We start from the raw sequence: 23474 nt of genomic DNA on the forward strand, positions 1-23474 counted from the left end.
GCCACTTTCAGCAGGGTTACAGCCGGCGGTGACAAGTTTCGCTTCCAATTAGGAAGCAAAAAAAAAGGCTTTGAATTTGTGTTTCAGCACACATGTGGCCGTGGAAAATCTTTGCAAATACCAAAAAATGAGACTAATCAAAATGAAATGAGACATTTGGCTACAAAAAGCCTGTTCACACATTGTAAGACCTTTTGGCTGCCTCGGGGAGAAACAAGAGAAAGTGGCACTTCATCTGAAACCAGTCTCGCTGTAAGAGCAAGAGACTAATTTCAGATGAGGTTGATTCATCTTTAACAAGATTAATTAATAACTGATCCCTTTGGATGTACACTCTCTCTCTTAAGAGCACACGTGTGCGCCCGCCTGTGTGTGTGTGTGTGTTTCGTGAGAGCTTGCCAAATGTCGGGAGTGCACCCAATTAGTTAAAGAGTCCGGGCCCACACACCTGTCTACCTGCGCTGACAATGGCCCACGGCTGCGTGCATACATTTACACATTAATTGACCAGCTCGGGCCATTAATTAGTCTGTCAGGAAACAGGGGCTGGAGTGGGGGGGGGTGGAGGCAGAGCCCCACTTTCAGTATATTTATCTATTAAACACTACCCCAAATATATATATCGGTTTTACATTTATATAGACAAACAAAAATGTTTTTCTCAATTAGTGAGACTGAAAGATCACAGATCAGAGCACCTACAATATGAACAACCTCCTGAAGAAGAGTACCACTACAGTAGAATTACATTATATACAGCTATAAACCCAAAGAGAGATTTCTTATGAAACACACACACATACTCAAATTAAGATGCACAACTGCCATTGAATCAGATTTTCAAAATCACACGTTTGTCTAATCTTTACTGATTATGTGAATATACTGTTTGCAAAGGTCAACTGTGACAAATGAAATACCTTTAAAAATGTATTTAAAGGCATTGGCGAATAATACTATATAATAATACGATATATAAATATAATTTCTTTGAAACAAACCTCAACTACATCTTAGCTATGCCTTCAGCAGCACATCCTCTCTTTCATAGCTCAAAGCCCATAATGTTACATAATGGGAACGTATATGTCAACACTTGTATGTTTCAAGATGGGTGAGTGAGTAAGTTATCCATCCTCTTAAAAATATTCACTACCCGGTTCTCTCTCCACCTATGTCTTCCCTCTACCCTCTATATCGAGCATCTTTTCAAAACGTACGGCCCAGCGTTTGATGTTATGACCTTGGAGAAAAGAAAAGTAAGAAAAATAAAATACCCTGACATCTGTAGCCTCCTCCACATCAAGTACCAGTGTTGTAAAGTTGTCTCTCAAGTAACTTTGAGTAAGTATACTCAACACCTCTCAAAGTCGCAGTCTGTTAGCGAGAGGGCTGATGAGTCACGGCAGCGTGCATTGTGTGAGTAGCTCGTTACCTCTCTGTCTTTGAGAACAGCCTGAGTCCTGTAGAGCAGCAGGAGACGAACGTCGCTGTCTCGGAGGCTGAAGTTACTCTCCAGGATCTGCAGCACGTCGATGCGAGGCCGAACGGGGAGCGCCGCGTCGCCGCAGAATGGATGCAGCCAAACCAGGAGGTCATCGGAAGTCACCGCGCTGTCACTGAGAGAGGACGGCGGGGAGGACAGCAGTCAGACAGGCTGAGTGAGGCAGAGATAAAGTGACAGAGATAGAGAGGTAAAGTGTAGAGGTTCTTCTAAAAAAAACAACTAAACTGAAGTTATTAAGTGGTTAAGAGTGTCTAAGTTTATTCTCATGAACTTGTTCAAGCTCACGTTTATTGCAGTTCATTACAGATTCAGTGGTCGTTATTATAAGGAGGCGTGTGTCCATATTTTTTGTTTCTTCTCTGGCACAAAAAGGCGCTGGCAGGGTGCCGGAGAGCGCTTCAGAGTAGCATCGCCTCTTTGCTTTATATTATCTCTTTGGGCTACTATCTTTTCGCCTGACATTGTTTTGTTTTTTTTACCAACCGGAGGATAATTGCCCTCATACTCTGTGTGGAGGATCTCATCACCGCTCAATCTGACAGCCGAGGATGTGGTGCATGTTGCGATCCGTCTGAGACAACAATGCGGTGAATATCATCGCCTCGTCCAAGAGCTGCTGTGTAGCGCGGTTCCAGGCCTATTCATGCATTCACATGCAGTGGTTAACCGAGCACTTTGTATTAAAATCTCCTGCTTTCAGTAGGAGTCTTTTTCTAGTGGCGCACTGGCGGAAGTGGAGAGGTGTGAACGGCCGGAAAAATGAACACAATAAACACTTTACATTACTTTTTTTACTGCTAGAAGTGTTGCTTTTGTAACGCGTTGACACTGTTGTTCTAGCTAGCAAACATCTCTTAATCAATCAATTGGTGGTTTGGCAAAAAATAATCTACAACTTTTTTGATAATCGATAAATCGTTTAAGTAATTGTATTTATTTTCAAACGCTAAAAAAATTCCCTGGTTTCAGCTTCTCAAATGTTAGGATTTTCTGCTGTTCTTTGTCTCTTGGATCATTAAATAATGATATTGAAAAGGTCACCATGGGCTTTAGGAGACTGTGATGGGCATTTTCCAACATTTATAGACAAAATCATGAATAGAGAAAGTAATCTAAAGGTTCATAGATAGTAAATGTAATTCCTAGTTCCTGATCCAGACAAAGGAAAAAGAAGCTCAGAGGAAATCACTTTGAAACTACACTGATAATGATGAGTCATTTTGTCACAGATCTGTTTTACTTTCATTTGGTTGGCCGGTGGTTACCAGGCTGTGGCAGGTGCTGTCTAAATGTTGTCATCTCAAAAATAAAGCTAGCAGGCATGTTGGCCGCTGCCTCTTGTTGATTTAACTGGTTTGCCAGTTGAATCAACCGGCAATTTACTGGCATTTGACACTCAGCAGGTGTTCATTTCAGGCCTTGAACAGAAGCTGAGAGAGAATAAAGAGAGACTGACACAGGAAGAGAAACATGTTTGATTAATTTAATGTATGACAAAAGTGTGTGTGGGTGAGAGAAGATATAGATAACCTACCCACGCTGGACATTATTGTGCACAGCGGTCACCATGGCCTCCAGGACACTGAGGGGTTGTGGGTAATTTGTCAGGGCGTCTGGGTCTCCACTGAAAAACAAACCACATCACCACAATCGTCTCATTAAGATGCATTTCCAAATGACCACAATAAAGAGGGAACTGAGGGAAAGAAAATGATCAAAAGCTTCCTTCTCCGGCACAGTGTTGGTTAAAAACGTGTCTGGCAGCAAGTAAATGTTTCATGCAAACACAGCTTTGTAAAAATTAACCATCATGAATTTATTAAGTCCTAGAGACATGAAGCAACAGAAAAACATTTAAACTCTTCTCCATCGTTTCAAGCTCACAGAGCATGTTGGTGAAATTCACCGGCATATTAATACTTTAATCATTTCACGTTGATTAAAGAGGTACTTTCAAATAAGGTGTAAATGAGATTTAATGGCACATACTAGTAGCTGAGCTTAAAAAGGTAATCTGTGATCCTTCTGTGGTGTGGCTGTGGGTTCTGCTGCAGTGTGTGTGTGTCTGTACACACTGTTTGTCGCAAGAGTAGGGCTATTTTTCACAAAGACAGAAAGGAAAAAAAAAAGGGTGATTTCCCTCGACTCTACTCTGCTTTGCAGTCGTGCTAATGTACGTACACTATACACAAAAGCACCAAGGCCCCCACGTGCACGCACACACACACACACACACAATACACATTTATGCACACGACATACAAATGATCTGGCAAAAGGTGAAACGACGATGCAGCATTTCCTTTATTGCATTTTACTACTTACGAACATTTTCTCTTCAAAGACACACAAACACAGACTAGTTATGACAGATACAAAAGATGGCCATTAGTGTGAGACTCAGGTATGCCTGCTGCGCCAGACTGAAGGCTTCGGGAGAGCCAAAAACAAGACCGGCTCATTCATACCTGCCAAACACAATGCTTTGAGAAAGCCCTGCAACAACGGACACGCACACGCACGCGCATACACACACACACACACACACACACATGCAGTCATACTTGAATGCATAAAGGGATATTGTGACACGTTCAAGGGAAAGAGTGCCTCTGGTGAATACATAAGGCTGTGCGTGCATCTTGCACCTAACACACAGAACACACACACACACACACACACACACACACACACACACACAGACTGAGTGTGTGTGCGTGTACTATACGTGTGTGTTGGTGCAGGAGCGGAGTGAGATCTGGAGGGGAACAGCTGTATCAGGCTGCATTAATTATGAGAAGATAATGACTCAGAGAAAGGAGAAAAGCGTGTGCGTGCAAAAACAGTGTTTCGTTCATCAGGGACGGTGCACACGTCTGATGAACTACAAATGTGTGAGTGTCTGGGCCCGCGCACGAGAATCATCTGGTGCGAGTGTGTGTGTGTGTGTGTGCGTGCGAGTGTGTAAATGCAGGTGCCATCTATCTGCACCATGCGCCATTGAGCAGCCATAAAGAAGCGGGAAATGAGGCAGCAATATAATCAAGGCGATTGGCACTCATTAATCAAGCCAATCAGATGGCCCGATAACATATCGGGCCCTGTCAGTAAAACCGTGCGCAATGGTCCGTCAGTGTTAGCGCACAAGGTTCTATGAGCATTAAGGAAAAACATAAAAAACTCTGAAGATAAACCTTTCATTTAAGCCTATGCAGCGTTAGTTACACTTCGTAGTTTTTGGATGTTAAGTCCTACAATATCCAAGTGCTTTCCACTGCCCTGAACTCTTGCAGGGCCGAGACATGTCGGCCTGAATCATTGCTCCCTTCCTTTTCAATGCAGTGAGCAAGAAGACACCAACAAAATGCTGTGAGTCCAACTCCCACAGGCAGCTACTGTAAAATCAATTCAACACTTTAGGCATTTGTTATGACAGTGTTTTCCCTGCCAACATGCAGAGCCCAAAGTGGACCAACATACAGAATATCTTTTAGATAACAGCCAACAGAGATCAGGTAGTAGGTGGTGTGTTCGGGTGGCCTTCAATATTTTAGAATATACATCATAACGCCCGCTTTTGCGGTGGATAAAGATATTTTTCTTAATCGGATTTATTTAAAAAATACATATACATTTGCATACATATGTTTGAAATCACGCCAGACAGGTATGAAAGTGCTGCATGTAGATGATTATGTTGTTTGACAAGGCGCACCAGTGAATGTGAAAGAGAGTCACAGTGTGCGTTATCTTTGGTAGCACACAGTGCACAAGCCTACAGCGGGGTAATTTTCTCAGTGCCGTCCTATTATTAACCGTTTTCTGAACAACTCGCGGCTAGCAGGGGGCCTACGAGTGTGCAACACCGCTCATGATTTATAACCCAGAGCAAACACCAGAGACGCCCACAAAAAAAGAAGAAGGGAACAGTGTTGTGAGATGTTGTGATTTTATCTGGATGATGGTGAGGAATTTGGTAGTGAGGCATTAAGTAAGCTTCACTCTATAGGAAAGTGTATGAAGGAAATGTAGTCAAACATATGACACCTAGACACATACATTTAATTATGTTGATGTTCCAGCCGTGCAACTTCTTATATTTCTGTATGGATATTGTTGTTTAAACAATTATTTCTTGCAATTTAGAGGTGCTGGTGGGTTTATTATTCAACTGTAGTCGAGCAAGCCAGGCCAGCATTTTACCCTTGCTTCCACTCTTTATGCTAAGCTATGCTAAACTAAGCTAATCTCCCGGCTCCAGCTCCACAGTTAGGTCACAGACGTGACGTTACCGATTTTCTCATCTAACTCTCGGCAAGAAAGCGAAGAACTGTATTTCGTCCTGCTTCTCTGTGTCACCGTCTGTGTTCTCAACGGGCAGGTGTTTTGTAAATTGCACTGACAGGAGGAGAGAGATGTTACCTGAGTGCGGCCACCACTCGCTCCATCGCGTCATGAAGCACCGTTTTCACAGACAGGTCTACGGGTCCAACCGCCACACAAAGAAGCTCTCCAATGCGCTGCAGAGGCTGTCCATCAGTTGCCATGTTGACTGCCAGCTCAAGTACCTTTGACCTCTCGGATCGGGACAAATCATAAAGTTGACTGTACTTCTGGAATAAAGACAAACAAAAACGAGGGTGTGAGAGAGTGCAGACATGTTTGACCTATCAGGGAAAATACGTGATAATGGAAAGCAAAGTTCACAATGTACGAGTTCACAGCCTTGTCAAACAGACATTTAGAAAAGAAAAACAGACACGAGTACATAGTAATGTGAGATGGCAGAAGAAAAACAGAGACAGGAAGTGACCATCAAAAAGATATTTCCTTGTCTTAAAATATTTTCAGCATAAATGCATCTTTTTTTCCTTATATATTCATAATATATTGTATTCCTCTATAGGCAGAACTCTCATCTTTGAGTCAACATGTCAGTACATGTCGTACTATAGTACATGGAGTCAGAGCAGATCCTATTTAACGGCAGCTACAAGGAGCTGTGGTCTGGTTGGTGCTCGTCATTGCAGCAACCAAAAGAATATGCTTAGATGCACAGCGCTGTTGTCTGCCAGGGGAGAGACAACAAACAAGGACAGATGTTGCCGTGTCATTTTTGGTTTCTCGAGTACCACAAGATGGCAAACTTTTAGAAAACAATCTGAAAGCACGAGTGTTTGGGAAAAACAGTCACAGAGGGAGAGCTTTCCTTGATTCCCTGTTGCACTCTGAGCGAGACATTGACATTCTTGGCATCAAGTCAAAGCACAATCACCGTTGGCATTGGACTCAGACGAGGGTGCCCCTTGTCCCCTCTCCTGTTTGTAATATTCATACGATATTCATGATCTAGGGACGTCACATATTCATTTATATTATATTCATAGGAAGGTTATCAAAGCCTATAGCTGAATACCGATGAGCTTTTTTAGACAATGTTCAGAAGCCGAGTGTGATACAGTTTGGGAGTCAAGCTTGCGACCATTGGTCGTCTCTTGGAAAAAATATAGATCTTTCAGTACAGGCTTAGAGGAAGTACTGTTTCAGTGCCAGTTAAGGACATATGGGTGTGGTGGAAGACAGAGCTCCACGATAAAACTAAGCTCTCAATACTCCAATCCTCCCTTATTAGCACACGTTTAGGGATGCTGACAGAGAGCGATTAAGGACACAAGTGGCAGGTGTGAGGCCGGTTTAACTGAGAGTTACAAGATGGAAGACCAAACTCCAAACAGCAACTGTTATTGGTGGCAATTTTGGTGCCAAACAAAAACCTCAATGTCCCCAGTTTGCATCCAGTGGAGGATCCTTGTTGCGTGTTATTTCCCATCCCTCTCTCGTCTATCTACCGTTGCTATCAAGGTTAAAAAAAATGCCCTAAAAGATCATTATTTCTAAAAATGATGATAATTTTGCCTGCTACAGCACTGAGAAGGCTAATCACCAGAGTTCATGGGTTTTACACTCTGCAGTATTTGATTCATTGTCTATAATATCAAAGGGACTTGAGCAGGTTGTAATACAGATCTGTACTTACTTCGACACAATATCTGCAGTGTGTGTAATTTGCCGTCTGTCTTCATGGCGGGTCAAGGCTCTGTGGTAGATTCCTCTACGATCCACTATTATCCCCGGCAGCTGGTCACGTACACTTGATAAATGACCACAGTGTAGCCAAACGGAGCCTACACAGCTCCTTCTCTCTATCTTTCTCTACCGATCTGCCCTTTCCTGGTACTTATATCCTTTGTATCCATCTCTAAGGATATAATCGCTTCCTGCGCTTGTAGAAGGAAACATTGTACAGGTGTGTGTGTGTGACTTTATCATTGTAATGCCTGTATCTTCTTCACCATTATGGAGGGTAAACGCTTTCAAGCACCGATGAATCATTGGCTAAATATCGTAAACTTGCACAGTGTGGGGGTCAGAAATGATCAGTTTTCTTGGGTGTCTCATGGTCGCATAGCAACACTCAGCTACTCAAATCACAAGATCCCCCTCTCTGGCCCCACACACACACACACACACACACACACACACACACACACACACAGAGCTACAGGGAGGTGACAGTGGGGCAAGTCAGCGTGACTTTGCTTAATGACATACAGCGTGGTGTGAACACTGTACATGCGGCCATATGTCAGGGCTCGTTTCAAACGGCAGCCCCGCAGGTTTACATTAATATATATCCTTGACTGGTCCCAGTGAGGCCGGGAAGATCTTAGTCGAGCAGAACCAACCCAGGAATATACAACACACATACACACACTAACACAAACACACACATACGCAGTCTGTATATCCAACTAAAGGTGACCCCGTGACCAGGCAAGGGGAATAGGATGCGAGTGTTCAAGTGTGTGTAAATGTGTCTTAAAGGAAGTGAATGAGTGACTTGATGAAAAGGATTTCGTAGAATTGCTATTATCAACAAGATGAAAGACACACAAACGAACCATATTATGTCCCTCGTAGATGTATGTCACAGTGTGTCAGAACGTTTCTAGATTTTCTAATATGGCATGCGTATTACGCTTCAAAAATGAAGAACAGTATATCATCTCGTTTAACCCACTGATGAAGCGAGGTCTATTTTTCTTGCCATGTTCAGTGTTCTTTTGATGAAATTTCTATGAGTTTCCTGCACAAAGCCACCAGATTTAGCTGCATCGGATTTACAAAGACTATCTAAGTCCTGAACTGATCACTCGACATAGTTTGCTAAAGCGCACCGATGAATCACTGCAGCAAACGATTGGTGTGTCTATGTCCACACTACTTTTAACCCATCATTTGCCACAAATGCACAGCAAGACGTCTTCTCTTCTCCCTCTTTAACATATGAAGTGTCTGGCAGATGGGGCCTACCTGCTGGCTGTCTTTGAGTGACAGAATGAAGGCATGGCTCAGGGTGTCCAGGTGGGCCAGCGATTGCCGCAGGTGTGTCAGAGCCTCATCAAAAGTCATCCCTGCTGGGTGCGACGACCCTTCCTGCTCCCCGGTACCCTCGCCTCCTCTCTTCCTGCTCTTCTCGCCCAGCTGGCGCAGGGCTTTGGTGGCTCGCTTTATCACCTCCGACCTCGCCTGGATGCTCAGCTGGAGATGGAATAGGATGGACGGAAGGAACAGAATAAGGAGGAGGAGGGACGGAGGGGATAAGGAAAGCAAATTGGGGTGAAGGTGTGGGTCAAATTGAGGGAAGAGAGGGAAAGAGAGGTGCACAAGTTAAGTGTATTCATTTCAAACTTACCATGTTGACGAGGGGCAGGTATGGCCCAATATATATGCACCAAAACACCACGAGGAATTTGGGTAGCATGTGTGTGAGGAGTGTGTCCGTGTGCCAGAGAGATATCATAGCTGCCAGCCTGGTGTGAGTGATTCTATTCAGTGGGAGCAAGTTAGCCATTCATGGAGAAAAGAGAGGGCCTTTGGCTGTAGGAGGTTTTACTCTCATCCATGGATGACAAGCCCCACACACACACACACACACACACACACTCACACTCACACCAGGAAGACACTTAAAAATCCTCCAACTTCACATTTCCACCTACCTCAGCCACACACTCAGACACATGCAACTCATGCCTCTGCCTTTGCTAGATAACATGACTGAGACTGACAACACTTCTCTCTGCCAGGACAGGATGATCACTCAAATGGAGTTTCCTGACAAACCTGCACAATTTATTTTCAGGGTGGGGGGTGGGGGGTGGGGGGGGGGGGGGGGGGGGTGTAAGTGTGTATAAGCATTTGTGTGCGTACATAGTCTTTTGTTTTACGTGTGAGTGGGGATAGAATTAGATATAAGAACTCACAACCAACTTCAGTCAAAGCCTTGGGCGAGGTTTGAAAACAGGCAGGAGGTAGAGCTTCCACTAAAGAGGCTATCTCAGATCAATACAAAGAGAGGGGAAAATGCCAACGCTGTATTTCCCCTCAAAATATAGGTGAGATACGTCCCAGCCATCCATCTCACCCTTTGGCCTTGTAGGAAACGGATCAATCCATTGTGTGGGGGGGGGCAATGGGGGTGTGAAAGGTCAGATGCATTCCGAACAGTGAGAGGGGTAAAGACTGTCCTTTGAGGGTTCAAAAGGGAGAGAAAAAAGGAAAGGAGGAGGAAGGTGAGGGAAGAAGGAGCAGACAGTGGGTTTCTGAAGGTTAATCTGCATGTTAAAAAGCACAGTGGGAAAATAGTGCCTGGTGGGAATTGGAGTTTAATTGGCTCTGAAGTAGAGTGGGATCAATTAGCTCTCTCTGAGTGTCTGGGAAAGAGAGGGTGTATAAGACAAAAGTGACAGAGAAGAAAGGTCTGGGGAGGGGAGGGGGTGGCAGTGTGCCAGTATGACAAAGAAAAAAAGCAGTGGGCTACTATTGAGTGCGCTGAGACACTTTCCCCTGCAAGACAATTTTTTCAGAGTGCTGTAATTATGTGGCTGAAATTTCTTGTGCTATTTCATAATTTATTTTATAAATCATGACTGGTATATGTGCTTTGAGGTGGCAAAGTGTGGATGTGAACAGAATAACGTATTTGAAATTAAAAAGGGCTTATGACGCTCCAAAAATGTAGCCGAGGGGCATGAGAGACGACTGGGCGGACGATGAAGATTACAAAGTGAGGAAGATGACAGTTGGATGAATCCTGTCTGGGTGGGCTGCCGGGAACCAACTACCTTCTGTGCTGCAATTCTAAATCTGCCAAAACTTACACTAGTTCCTGTCTGAACCTCCTTCACACTGTACTGTGTCATATAATGTTTCCTCTTTTCTGCCTGGCGTACAGTGATTCATATGAAAGAGATGGCTGGATTTCAGGGGGGGGCAAAAAACGCAACGGTGCTAAATTCCAAATTCAGAGCATATGATTGAGGGATTGCCTCCATACGGCTCTCAACATGGAAACGGCTGAGCCGGTGGCTAGAAGCTAGAAGAAGAACGCTAACAGTGCAAACAATGGTAACAGTGCCCACAGACCACACAGTGTTAACCTGAAGGGTAACTGGAGTGTGGGCGCTACGCCTTTGCGTCAATGCCGTTGGTTGGGATGGCGGTATAAGCTTTGACCGCTACGAGCGCAGTGCAGAGTGGCGGCCATTAGCTAGCCAGTTGGTAACACACACAGAGACTCGGAGTCACTAGCCTCACATGCCCTGAATTTTGCACCTTTAAAAAAAACACAAGCATCCCCATTGTTTGACCGAATTATGGCTTACATGTTCGGCTGCATCAGGTGAGAAGGTGATGGTATCCAGGAAGTGGACAGCGTCAGCAGGGACAAGCCTGTCCAGGTATTTGCTGCAGGTGTCGTACGCATGGAGGTAGTCTTGGTCGCTCTGAGGGGGTCTCTTCAGCAACTGGGGGTCTCCTTTCCAAAAGAGCTTCTGCAGCCACGCTGCGTGGACTGCACTGGGGGACACTGTGGTCCCTCCACCACCAGGCACAGGCAGCCGATTAGCAAGTTTGGAGATAGACAGTACGTTCTGACTGGTCAGAACTGGTTGTAGAGTCAAAAGCGGATCCAACGATTCATCAGTCAGCTTCCGGTAGTTCAAACCTGCAGGAGAGGGTATATTATTTAGAAACACGTCTGTACTATACATTCGTATACCACATTTTTTTCAGTACACTTGGAGACTCCCTCATTGTCTTTCTACCAGGTGGCAACCTCCTGAAAGTGAAGCCAATGCGAAACCGCCTTAAACTTGCATTCTTTCTAATAGCCAGCAAGCAGAGACTCTTCTGGTTGCAAAACAAAGTTAGATTGTATAGAAGTCTATGAGAAAATGACCTTACATCGCACTTGATTTAGTTGTTCGTGTTCACGTCTAAAAAGTTCAACCCATTCAGTTCATGAAAGTAACCGTTTTGGTTGCCTCAAAATGAAATATTCAGCATCTGGTTGTACCTAACTCCACACTCTTGTGTCACTTCTGGTTGCAAAAAAAAACAGATGGTGATGTTGAATATTTCACACTGATTCTCTTTTTTCTTTACTGCTACTCTTAGAAATACAGCAACGTTAAAAACATAAAAGGCATTTTGAGGCATTGTGCACACAGCGTTAGCACATCTGCATTTACTTGACGAGGCAAAGCAAAACAGCTGCATTGTGGGGGAAGAATTAGCATTCAAATTACTACGGCACGCCCAACACGTCACGAAAGTGGCAGTTTTTCTGCTGCATTCACATGCGACATGTGCAAACCATGCAGCACTTGCAGGATAATTACAGTGATTTGATATGCAGATGTTGTGAAATGTTCCATTACGCCACAGAAATGCACAGAAGAGAGTAAAAGGTTCATTTAAACAACAAAGATAGTGTGTGAAAAGGGGTGCTGTCTGCTTGCGTCCGCATGCAAAGGTTTGTGGATCCGTCTGAAGGCACCATATCTCCTACCACTGCAGTACTCTGTGTTTGTGTGTGTGTTTGTGTGTGTGTGTGTGTGTGTCAGAGAGAGAGAGCAAGTGGCGTGCTCTTGGTCTCAAGCGCTATCAGACAGACACATTACTGTGGCAACACCACAGCCTGTCTGGGCTTTAAATATTTAACACTGGACTGTCTGTGGGGAGGGCTCCGTCAATGCTGCTCGGAATCCCTCACACACACACACACACACGCACACACACACGAAACGGAGTGTAAACACACACACAATACTTTCAGACAGGCCCAGACAGACACTTAAACCGCAGATAAGAGTTACATGCACTTACACATGTACACTCTCTCTCTCTGTCTCTGTCTCTCCCCTGCCCCACCCACTCTTCTACTCTTTCTGCCTCCGCCTCTTCCACACTCCAAGCAACATTTCATCCTCTTCCTCGGCACCTGGTACTGTGTCTGAAACCGTGATGAATATTGGACACACACTACCTGTCTCTACATGGTCTGGATGCCTTTTAAGTCCGTTTAGGAATGCAAATGAGTCACTTTTGAGTGTGTGTGTGTGTGTGTTTGTGTGTGTGTGTGTGTGTATATGTGTGTGTGTGTGTCTTAGAGTTGGAGTTAGTAGAAAGTTGGTGGCCGGGGAGACACGGCAACAGCCTGTGTGTCAATTTTGCTACAAAGTGTGAATGTGAACATGTGTGTGTGTGTGAGAGAGAGAGACACAGACAGTGCTAGTTTGTATGTGTTACATATGTGCCAGCGCATAAGTATTGCTCATGCATGTACGTACAGTATACATGTGTGAGTGCTAATGTGTATCTGGTGGTCTAACTTTTGCTGCAGTTGTTCAATTTACAGTTGGCTAAGCCCCTCATCCTGAACAGCGACAGTCCAATAGGAGCTTAGCAACGGCTACTAGGCATTGCAGCCCTGTCGACCTTGGGATTTCTCCTCATTTTGAAGCCGTGTGTCTGGAGCTCCAGTAAGAGCAAAAGACGTTCCATTTCCTTTTTTGTCTCTTAACTTCCAGCTGCTATAAGACCCGTTTCACAGCAGACAGTTGACTTGTCAAAGAAGGAAAGGCCATTATTGATGTTATTAATTAGTGATTACTGCATTCCATTTAGGGCTCTGATGTTATGCGCACCCATCTAGGGCTGGGCAATAATTCGATGTGATAATTTATTGTCTTTCAACGAGATCGTATCGTGATGAAACCATATATTGAGATATCATGCCATCATGTTGTCGAAATTGCAATAAAAAACACACAAAAACACTAACTAGTCAAACAATCCCTAGTGGAGTTAAATCTAACTATTATTATCTTAGTATGATTACTCTGTATAGTGTGCATGCGTTTAAATAGCTGGAAATATTCATTGTTTTTTCCTGTATAATTCTACTTTATGTCTAAAAGAAAAAGTCTAATAAAACGAGAAGATACTCAGTACTTTTTGTCAAGTATTTAATTTAACAGTTTTAGTTATTTAGAAATCTGCTTTTGTGTTGCTTTTGAAATCCAAGAACCATTGTTTAAAAAAAACAAAAACTACTAGTAATTCCAAATCAACAAGAGCAACACTAAACAATCAGTTTCTATTGTAGAGATATGATACGGTAGCTGTGTGTGAGTGAAACTGAAATGAAGCAGTAGCAGTGTGAGCTTAAAGTAAAGTACCCTTTTTCTTATTTCATGCAGAAATGCAACAAAGTGTCGGTGTGGATGACTCAAAGGTGAGCGTGTCTGTGTGTGTTTGTGTGTTAAACACAGACATGTGTCACCGGTAAAAGCTGCGGCGTTATCTGGGGCTGAGGGAGGAAGCGAGGCGTGAAAGCGCAGCTGACACCCGGGCGACCTTTACTGAACTCCATCGACAGGTGACACCACCTCCACCCCGTACACACAGCAAAGTTTGTGCACTCTAGCCGGACCGCTGAACCGGTGACACGCTACAACCTGGACATGGTGTCCTTGGAGCTGCTGCCACGGACATCTAAGTGGAAACAGCATCTCGCTGCGACGCCGTCGCTGTTTCGGGAACTTGGGCTGTTAGGTAGATCGACATATAATACAGAGGTGGACTTTTTCGTTTACACAAAAGTGCGAAAGGTTTTGTTTGTGTCAATCCCGTTGCTTTTTCTATTTTGGAAACTCACATGAAGAGCTGGCAGAGAAAAAGAGGAACAGAGTAAGGAGAAGATGACGTAGAGATAAAAGTAGAATGTCATCGGGGCTGTCATCATGTATTTGATTCGTCCCCTTTTCAGAGTGATATTAGGATTGGTGCCAAAAAGGTTGACAATCAGTGACATGAGGTTATCTAGCGGCTAGAAGGAACGTCAACATCTGTATGTGAGTCATCGATCATGCCGAGAGGGATTTTGTTCAAGCCTTCAGCACTCGACTAGATTTCTTGACATTAAAGGCTTCCAGCTGATCTTCCACTAATGATATCGGTGCAGTAACCCATGGCTTTCTTTTTTTTTTTTATATGTGCCTATTTTCTCTCTTAAACAGCATTACTTGTTTGGCAAATGGGTGCTTTCGTTGACTGATTTTCTAAGCAGTGCCATTGTTGAGCAAAAGCAAATCAATTCCTTTCTTTATGATAGAAAGCTGCTGCATAGACGATTGCATGAGCAAAGTGTGGATGAATACATCGCGGCAGGATTGGTAGTTACCCATATCATTAGAAAGAATAGACTTAATCAGGTGTTAGTTTCAAACTGCATCCATTGATTGAAGGGGTTCCGTTTTCACGAGAACAACACGCTGCCTTTTGTTCTTCCTGTAAACCACCTTTTTACGGTAACGTTCTTACCGTTGGCAACAGCTCGAAGCTTCTTGAGCAGTTTGACATGGGAGTCCGGCTTGATGGTGGTGGTGACGTAAGGCTCACAGCCGGCAGCGTCTAGTAAGGTGTAGTAGTAGAGCAGCCGGCCCTGGTCGCTTCCCTCCACAGTGGGCAGAACATACTTGGTCATGTGGCTGTAAAAGGCCTCAGGGTCGCACTTCAAAGTGTCAAAGAGGCCGAGGGTCTCGCTCCGGGATTCAATATCCTTGGTGGAAAGACTGGATATGGAGGTAGAGTGATGGGGGGGGGAGAAATGAAAAGAGAATAAAGCCATGAGAAGATTTGATTGTTTCCAAACCATGAAGTTTTCACAGGGATATGCACAACAATAATACAGCCTATCTTAAGTTCAAAGCTTTTACGTTTGCTGTTGTAAACACCTGCTGTGTGAGAGACGTCTTCTCTATGGAAATGATCCGTTATGTACACAGGATGTAAAACACTTAGCAGCAAGTTTCTGGCATCACAAACAGCGGTTTGTTTGAAAAACAACAAACTAATTAAGATCCAAGTTGTTCACATAAGCAGAGATAACCACCGTGCCGGAAAAAGATATGAGCAACACCGACAAAAGAAATCATCAAAGGAGGAAGACAACCAGCACTGTAAAGTATTTGGTAGTATAGAAACAGCACTGATCTGAAGGCTTATCACCAAAGACACAGTCCCTCGAAAAAAAAAAGATGAGGATTTCATAGATTACCACCGAGAATAGAGGAGAAAAGAAATGAGGAAGACGGAGAGAGAAAAGAGAGAGGAAGAATGGGATGTGGAAATACTCAGCGAGCGGAAAACATCTTCTGTGTGTTATTAGGGATTTGTTCAAGCTGCACACAACTTGCTTTGCTTTTTCAAAAACATGAAAAGTTAACATCAGCAGGTGGTCTGAAGAATGAGAGGACAAGTGAGAAGAACACAATCAAAACACCGGGGAGAGGAGAATCGGAAAGGAAAAAAAAACACAGAACCGAAAAACAAAGGTTAAACGAGAGAAGATGCAAAGAATGAAAAAGGGCAAGAGGAGAGCTGGTCGCTGGTTGCTGGTTGTCACCGAGGGGCTCTGAGCAATCAGTGGCTGTCGTTGAGTGTGTTTGTGTGACTGCAAGTCTGTCTATCCGTTAGAATGGGACGACATCAAAGAGGACAATGGGGTTCCTTAAGGCTCTCCATCAGAGCTCCCTGGGAGGCTTTCGCTAATGAAAAAACAGCGGCAGCAGACAATAAGCTCAATAATGTAAATAACACTAATCGTCCTCACAACAGGGGCTCTAATAAGACCGGCGTCAACTAGAAGAACTAACTCTTAAGTAAAGACTCTCTCAGTCACTGCTCCTCTCTCTCTCTCTCTCTCTCTCTCTCTCTCTCTCTCTCTCTCTCCCAACAGCACACAATCAGAGTCTGATGTTTCATTATTTAATCACATTAGCACCAAAGTGACTGAGAGCACCAAGACATGAGAACAATGGCGACAACTTGTCCCGGTAGGACCGTTTGAGTGGTGGTAAAAGTTCTCCTTGGCAAGCGCACACAGGCAGACACACACACACACACACACACACACACACACACACACACACACACACACACACACACAGCTGTGAATGGCGGATTGCTTTGGCAGAGGGTGTTAACTGTGTTTCTTCAAAGCCAGGTCGTCATCTCACCTTTGCCTTTCTTCTCTGTCCAGTGACAAAGTGCTTAGCGCCTCCTCTCTCCTCCTCTGTAACTTTCAGCGTCTCTCTGTCCCACTGATGAGTTTCCTGCCGCTCGCTCGCTCGTGTTTCTCTCTCTGTGCACCGCACTGCTCCTCCACTCTATCTCTGTTGTGCTCATGTGGCTGTAAAAAACCAGGAGCTTCTCATTACAATCTTTTCTTGTTCGTTTTTTCAAAAGCCACGGCGGAAAAAGGAACCGATTTAATACGGCGGAGTATTCCTCATTCTCTCTCATCCGTCTCTCCTTCCCCATCTCGCATTACCATATTCTGTTTCTTGTCTCTTCTGCCACGTCTAAAGAAAATCAGGCTGCTTATATTCTTAAATTCAGGAGCTTATTTAACTGCCGTGGTAATCAGACAGACTCTATGGGGGCTTTGGCTGTGTACTGATAATTATTCAGCATATGTTGTTTTGAATTTATGCAAACTGTATTTTAGTTTGTGTGATCTGCGCTGCTAATGTGTACAAATGACTGTCCAGCAGGGGGTTATAAAAGTGTGTTTGTGATTCAGTTTTGCTCATCACACATTTGCGCACACACAACAATACACAGATACTTCACACACCATCTGCAAACACACACACACACACACACACACTTGATCCTGAGGAAAGAGTCACACAGTAGAGCCTACATGGAACTGACTAAATATTACAGATTATCAGGTATTGTATGGTGGCTTAGTGCCGATCAGAATGTTAATAGTCACATTTAAATAGAGCAAACTGGTGGACAAACCAACCTAGAGCCAAGCTGCTAGCACGGCTAAAATGTGTTCAATTTAAGGCAAGATCAAATGGATTTTTATAAGAAACATAATTACCAAAAACAAGCATATACAAAGTGGTTTATGGCAGTTAAAAGCAGCGGGTTACATGAGGAACTGATGGCATTAATGGACTGACTGCTTTGTTTCAACTGTCAAACTCAATGGCCCATGTGCCATGCAGTTGCCTGGTATCAGACACAATTGTCAACTTGTTTCAATCAGTTCAGTCAACTCGGTGGAGTGGAGTGGAGTGGTCCGGACCCACGCAAAGCCATGCATAGACCCCGCCTCAATGCAGTCAGAAATATTGTACCGTTTTGTTCCACCGAGTCCAGTCAGTACTAAACCATACGCTGCCGTATTCTTGAGTCCAGCTCCGGCTTTCCCCGCTTCTCCAAGAAGCATGCCGACAGTCACGCTCCAGGCTCAAACCTTGTAGAGCATTTGAGGTCAGCACATCGACAATCCCGACAGTGGGCATCAGGAACCAACCGCAGCCGAGCATAAGAACGTACAGGACTGTTCCTAACCCGTGTGTAGCAGCAGCAGCAGCAGCAGCAGCAGCAGCACGGTCCTCATTCACGCTTTTTTTTTTATAATTCTAGGCTGGAATGCTCATCGGCATGCTGAGCACACTCACATGAACACACGGCAAGATGCCTGCTTGCAGTGACTTCATTTGGGAGAAATATTTGAGATAATCAAATGTTGTACGTCTACAACAGTACGACGCAAACAACACGGTGTGTTATTACTCGGGTGACCGCTAGACAGCCGGTGGCATGTCAACTTCCTCACGCATACGCCGATAAGAAGAGCCTCAGTTGTAGAAATGATCATTCACTTGCTCATAATTTACGTTTTGCTAAAAGGCAAAGGAAGAACTCCATTAAGATTAAAAGGTGAAACCCTCGGTGACGAGGGGAAGACGGGGAGCTTTGCTGCGACAGGGGCGACTGCAGTTCACAGTGTTCTTTAATAAGTATTGATATAATTTGCATGTACGGTTAAAGTGACTGGTTTAGACAGAGAGCAAAGGAGAAGTAAGGTTCAAATTAATTGGTGGATTTTATGAAAAGGAAATGGCTTAGGTTAATTGAGGGGTCTTTGCAAACAGTATATTGGATTCTGGCATCACAGGAATAACAGAGAGTCAATACTTTGCCTTCTTGTGGTGCTTTATATTGATCCAGGACACTCTCGACTAAAGGAGCACGACTGGCAAAATGTCACTATTCAATCGTACTATTTTTACCACCTGGGGAAGCCAACAAGTTGTGACTGCATGGTGTGTAACACTGCCCGTGTCTGACGTAATTTGAACTTGTTTTCACCAGCTGATGGGAAGCTGAGAAGGAGCTTGTACAGAATTCAAGTCCTCTCTCCGTCTCTGAGGATTCCTCATTAGGCTCAAAGGAAAACCACCTCTTCAGGATGAGTCAGACGGGAAGGTGCCACAAAAGACTGTTTATTTCTCATCAACGGGCAAACGCTGATCTGCAATAAAAGCAGCACGAGCGGTCAGCAGCTGCTGGCGGCAGGCAGCAGCTGAAATGAGGAGCTTGTTGTTCGAAATGTGTGACGTTTGTTTGGATCAGCTGATTGTGAGCCGACGTGGAACACGGTATTTGTGAGCCCCTAACTGAAGTGATTAAAGTTTCATTTACTCAGCTTATTCATCAACCCGAATCCTGACAGGAAGACAAATCCTCTGTGATGTTAGGCACACGCTGTGGTGGTAAACGTCTTACAAGACGCAGAGTTCATTTTCAGCGCACAGGAAAGAGGGCATCGCAAAACAGAGAGTTCAACGCAATTGGCCGGTTACTACCGAGTAAAAAGTCGACACCATTTTCTGTTTTTGGAAAAGCAATTGTCATGACCTAAAGGCTGTCATTAAAATGTCAATAGAACTTCATGTTCCTAAAGACTCCCCACGCACATCTACAAAGCCCTACATGCGGAGGCAACGGCGTTTAGCAGGGCATTGATTCCTCTCAAGCGTTTATTCTGTTAATAGGACTGTCTCAGGGACACTCTGGCTCTATCATCCATCTCTTCTTCCTCCATCCATCTGCCCCCCCCCCCCACCCTCCTCCTCCTCCTCCTCCCCCTCCCTCCCCGCTCACACTGATTCAGTGGGTATTTCTCTGCCTAATGACCTTTCTCTACAGCCTGCATTTTGTAACACTTAGCGATGACTGCTCAGCGGCTCTTTCTACTCATTTGACCTGAAGTACATTTATGCATTTTTCCATTTGTCAACCCGTTGACCGTTTCATTATTACTATATGTGCTTATTTGTGCAGATCTTTACAGTGGCATCAGGACTTTTTTTTCAAAACAATTTACCCTACTGTACTGAGTGCAAGGGCTCGTTCATCGCTGCTTGTCGCTTTAATTACCAACAATATTACTGTGATGCCTTTGAGTCGAATGCCAAAAGTAAATGAAATACCTTTAATCCTCTGAAATAGAGTAATGTTTGATCGCCCTCATCAAAAGAAACATAATGAATCAATGTAGATTGTTCATAAACGCTAAGGTTAGATTACGATTTTGGATCATTATTTCGGTTTTCTCAGCCTGCACTCGTGGAGTAGTCTTGTATAACATCAGGAGGATTCGGGAAGCAGCCCACGAGGTGTTCAACTAACGACTACTGCAACTCCCGTCTCGATGGAGCGCCTGCGTCTGCCATCGGTACTCCTTCCTTCCTCCAAACCATGGTCAAACTCTTCCTTCCGGCCTGCTCCACCCTCTGGATGTTTGGCTGTCCCCGTCGCTCGGAGCACCTTGTGGTTTCGCTCCTCTCGGTCAAAGCTCTTCTCTGTTCTGACCCAAATAGTGGAAAGAACTCCCCCACTGAAGTCAGGATTTCACGGTCACTGCACATCTTTCTCCACAGCCTCACTTAGCTGCTTATTTAAGAAGGTTGCACTCCCAATCTCTCATGACATGTAGTTCTTTTGAGTGCGAATGCACTTATTGTAAGCCTCTTTGGACAAAAGTGTCTCTTGACTTGTGTTATTTCCCTTTCTCCAAGCACCAGCGTCAGAGCTGGACTTGATCCCGGAGCACTGTACTGTGGCTGGCTGGCTGCTGCTGCTGCTACTAAACAGAATGAGTGAACGAACGCATCTCCCTACAGGGATCAATAAAAGTTTAAATTCCATCTCACACCTCTGCTTCTGTCTGTGTGCATCTCATCGTCTGCTCTATTTATATCCGTCCCTGTGTCCATCCATCCGTTAAATCAATACGCGTATTGCAGATGCCTCTCGTCGAGATTATAGTATGAATATTCTTCAGGCATTTGTCATGATCTTGAGATTTTGCTCGAAACTCACACACACAGCAGCTGTGGTCGGGTCTGAAGGAGGAATAGGTTGTAATTTATCGTTAAGTGGAGTCCATAAACCATTTCCCTTATATCAGAATGCGACAGGGGGATATTTATCACAGATGCACACACGTGTGCGCACAAACACGCACACACACTCGAACACACACACACACACACACACACATCTGCTGAAAAGGCATTATATTAAAACAAGGAAAGGTGCAGAGCTAGTCAGTTCCCTAGCTATAAAGTCAGAGAGCAAATAGATTATGGAAATAGACTCTGACACACTCGCGTCCTCTCTCCCTCTAAAACACAAGCACTCACATACGAACACATATTCACAACATGTTTGATTTACCCTGGGGGTGCTTTGAGTAGGCTTTTTATGGAGGCGGGGTTTGTCGTAACCCAGAGGCTGTGTTGCTACTTAAATTCACTTTTTTTACACAGCACTTCTCAGACTTCTAAATAGAGGACAAGGACATGTGCACATACTAAACTCAATAAGACACGAGAATACAGAAGTACACACAAGCAGTGTGCGTTACTTTATCAAAAAACAAATGCATTTAGGAGCATTTCTAGTGCGTATTGACTGACTAAATATTTCAAACTGATGAGATGCTCAGGGAAAGGTTATGTGAGGGTGTTTTTATTTGTGTGTGTGTGTGTGTGTGTGCATGTACCCGCTGTCTGTAAAGAGGAACTCGAGGTGAGTCATGTAGACCTCCCACAGAGGAACACTGTAGCGCTTTGCCAGAGACAGAGCGATGCTGTACACGTCGTCCTGCAGTGTCCTAATCACATGTAGAGAGGAGAAAACTATGATCAGATTTCATCGCATTGAAGCAGAAGCTCCCACTCATATGTCATACGAGTGGGTTTGTTTTTCATGTCAGATTATTTACTCAAAAGTTCAGTCATTCAGTCAGAGAAACAAGGCAAAGACGGTATATTCCTTTAAGCCCACTCCCTACTTACTCTGTGAGGCCGAGGATGGTCTCCTTCTTGTAGTCGGCGTCGGAGCTGAAGCGCTGGACGTCCACTCCGCGGCCGAGCCCCTGCAACACCTGGGCCTGGGTAAAGTCCCTCAGACGCTCGTTGTACACATGCAGCTGGCCGATCAACTTCTGTTGCTCCTCCGGCCAATCCGAATAGGCAGACACATGCTGCGTGACCAATCGAATGAGCTCCTTTGGGTCAGCCTATGAAAGGGGGAATAAATCTCATGTTTACTCACAAAATGCGGCTGAATGTGTTATTTCACGCTGGTTGCCTCACAGGGTAATAGCATACGAAGCGGGCATTTGTGCTAAAAGCCCAGTTTAGTAATCCTGAGAATTACTATAATGTATTACACTGTCCTCTGAATAAAAGCACATCAAAACTGGACTTGCAAATCCCTGGTCCTTTGTAGAGTATTAACATATACAATAAAATCTTTACCATGCCTGCCAGCATGATTTTTTATATATAATTAAGAAGATGTTTTACATAATGTTAAACATGCTAAATGTTGAATTATTTTGTAAAGAATATATCGGGTTTGGTCTCAAGTACTCTGTCCTCTTCTTCAATTTAGAGGAACGCCCACTTTAAACATTTCAAACAAAAAATGGGCTGAAAGGAGACTTGCTGAGATTACTGATTTTTATATATATATATATATATATATATATATATATATATATATATCAAAATATATATATGCTTTAACCTTTGACTAATTAAAGCAATAGTATAATATTCCCAAAATCCAAACACACAAATAAGAAATGTCAAAGACAGCATGACTAAATCAAGCTAAATCTTTCCGCCTCTTGACAAAACAATGGAAATGATGTGGTGATGCGATTGAAATATGGTATTCATGTTTATTTTACACAACACACACACGAGCGTTATAGAGTTATCTTTTCCTGGTCCTGTTTGTTACTCCCTGTATATAATTTAACTGAACATCCAGTACAGAGAACAACAGGTCATCTTTTTTGTTTCTTACCTTTATTAGCTTTCAAATGCAGTTTCTTACTCATAGACAGATACAGGAAGTGCACCACACTGTACGAGCCATAAATAAACTGCCCTGAAGGCTCCTCATTAAACTACGTGACACGCTGGGGCTCAAACAACCTGCGCTGCGTGGTTTCTGAAACTTCACAGGTCTTTTGCTGCTTTGCAGTGGCAAACTAATGAAGCCATTTTCAAAAATGGCTGTAATTTAAAAAAATAGGCAGCAAAAAGGTAGGGGAAGACAAATGTATCCTGGCTTTACTTCTATAACTTCTAAAATGTTGCTTCCAGGAAGACATTGACTGAGTCACCCCATTTAAATCAGACAACTTAATATATGCCTTTTTTCCTAC

The 23474-nt window shown here is 43.9% G+C and overlaps 1 protein-coding gene across 1 annotated transcript in view; it reads right to left on the bottom strand.

Annotated features, from left to right (window-relative positions):
• nbas (NBAS subunit of NRZ tethering complex) overlaps positions 1–23474 on the bottom strand; it is a gene marked incomplete at both ends in the record, with an annotated part of 132100 nt that overhangs the window by 33990 nt on the left and 74636 nt on the right. Inside the window, 8 exons of the mRNA XM_079180714.1 lie at positions 1436–1619; positions 3042–3131; positions 5930–6120; positions 8882–9109; positions 11236–11576; positions 15239–15489; positions 21795–21905; positions 22090–22313. Coding sequence (XP_079036840.1) covers positions 1436–1619; positions 3042–3131; positions 5930–6120; positions 8882–9109; positions 11236–11576; positions 15239–15489; positions 21795–21905; positions 22090–22313 — 1620 coding nt within the window. The remainder of the gene's footprint in view (positions 1–1435; positions 1620–3041; positions 3132–5929; positions 6121–8881; positions 9110–11235; positions 11577–15238; positions 15490–21794; positions 21906–22089; positions 22314–23474) is intronic.

Source organism: Pholis gunnellus (genome assembly GCF_910591455.1).
Source record: "Pholis gunnellus genome assembly, chromosome: 19".
In the NCBI taxonomy this organism is placed as follows: Eukaryota; Metazoa; Chordata; class Actinopteri; order Perciformes; family Pholidae; genus Pholis; species Pholis gunnellus.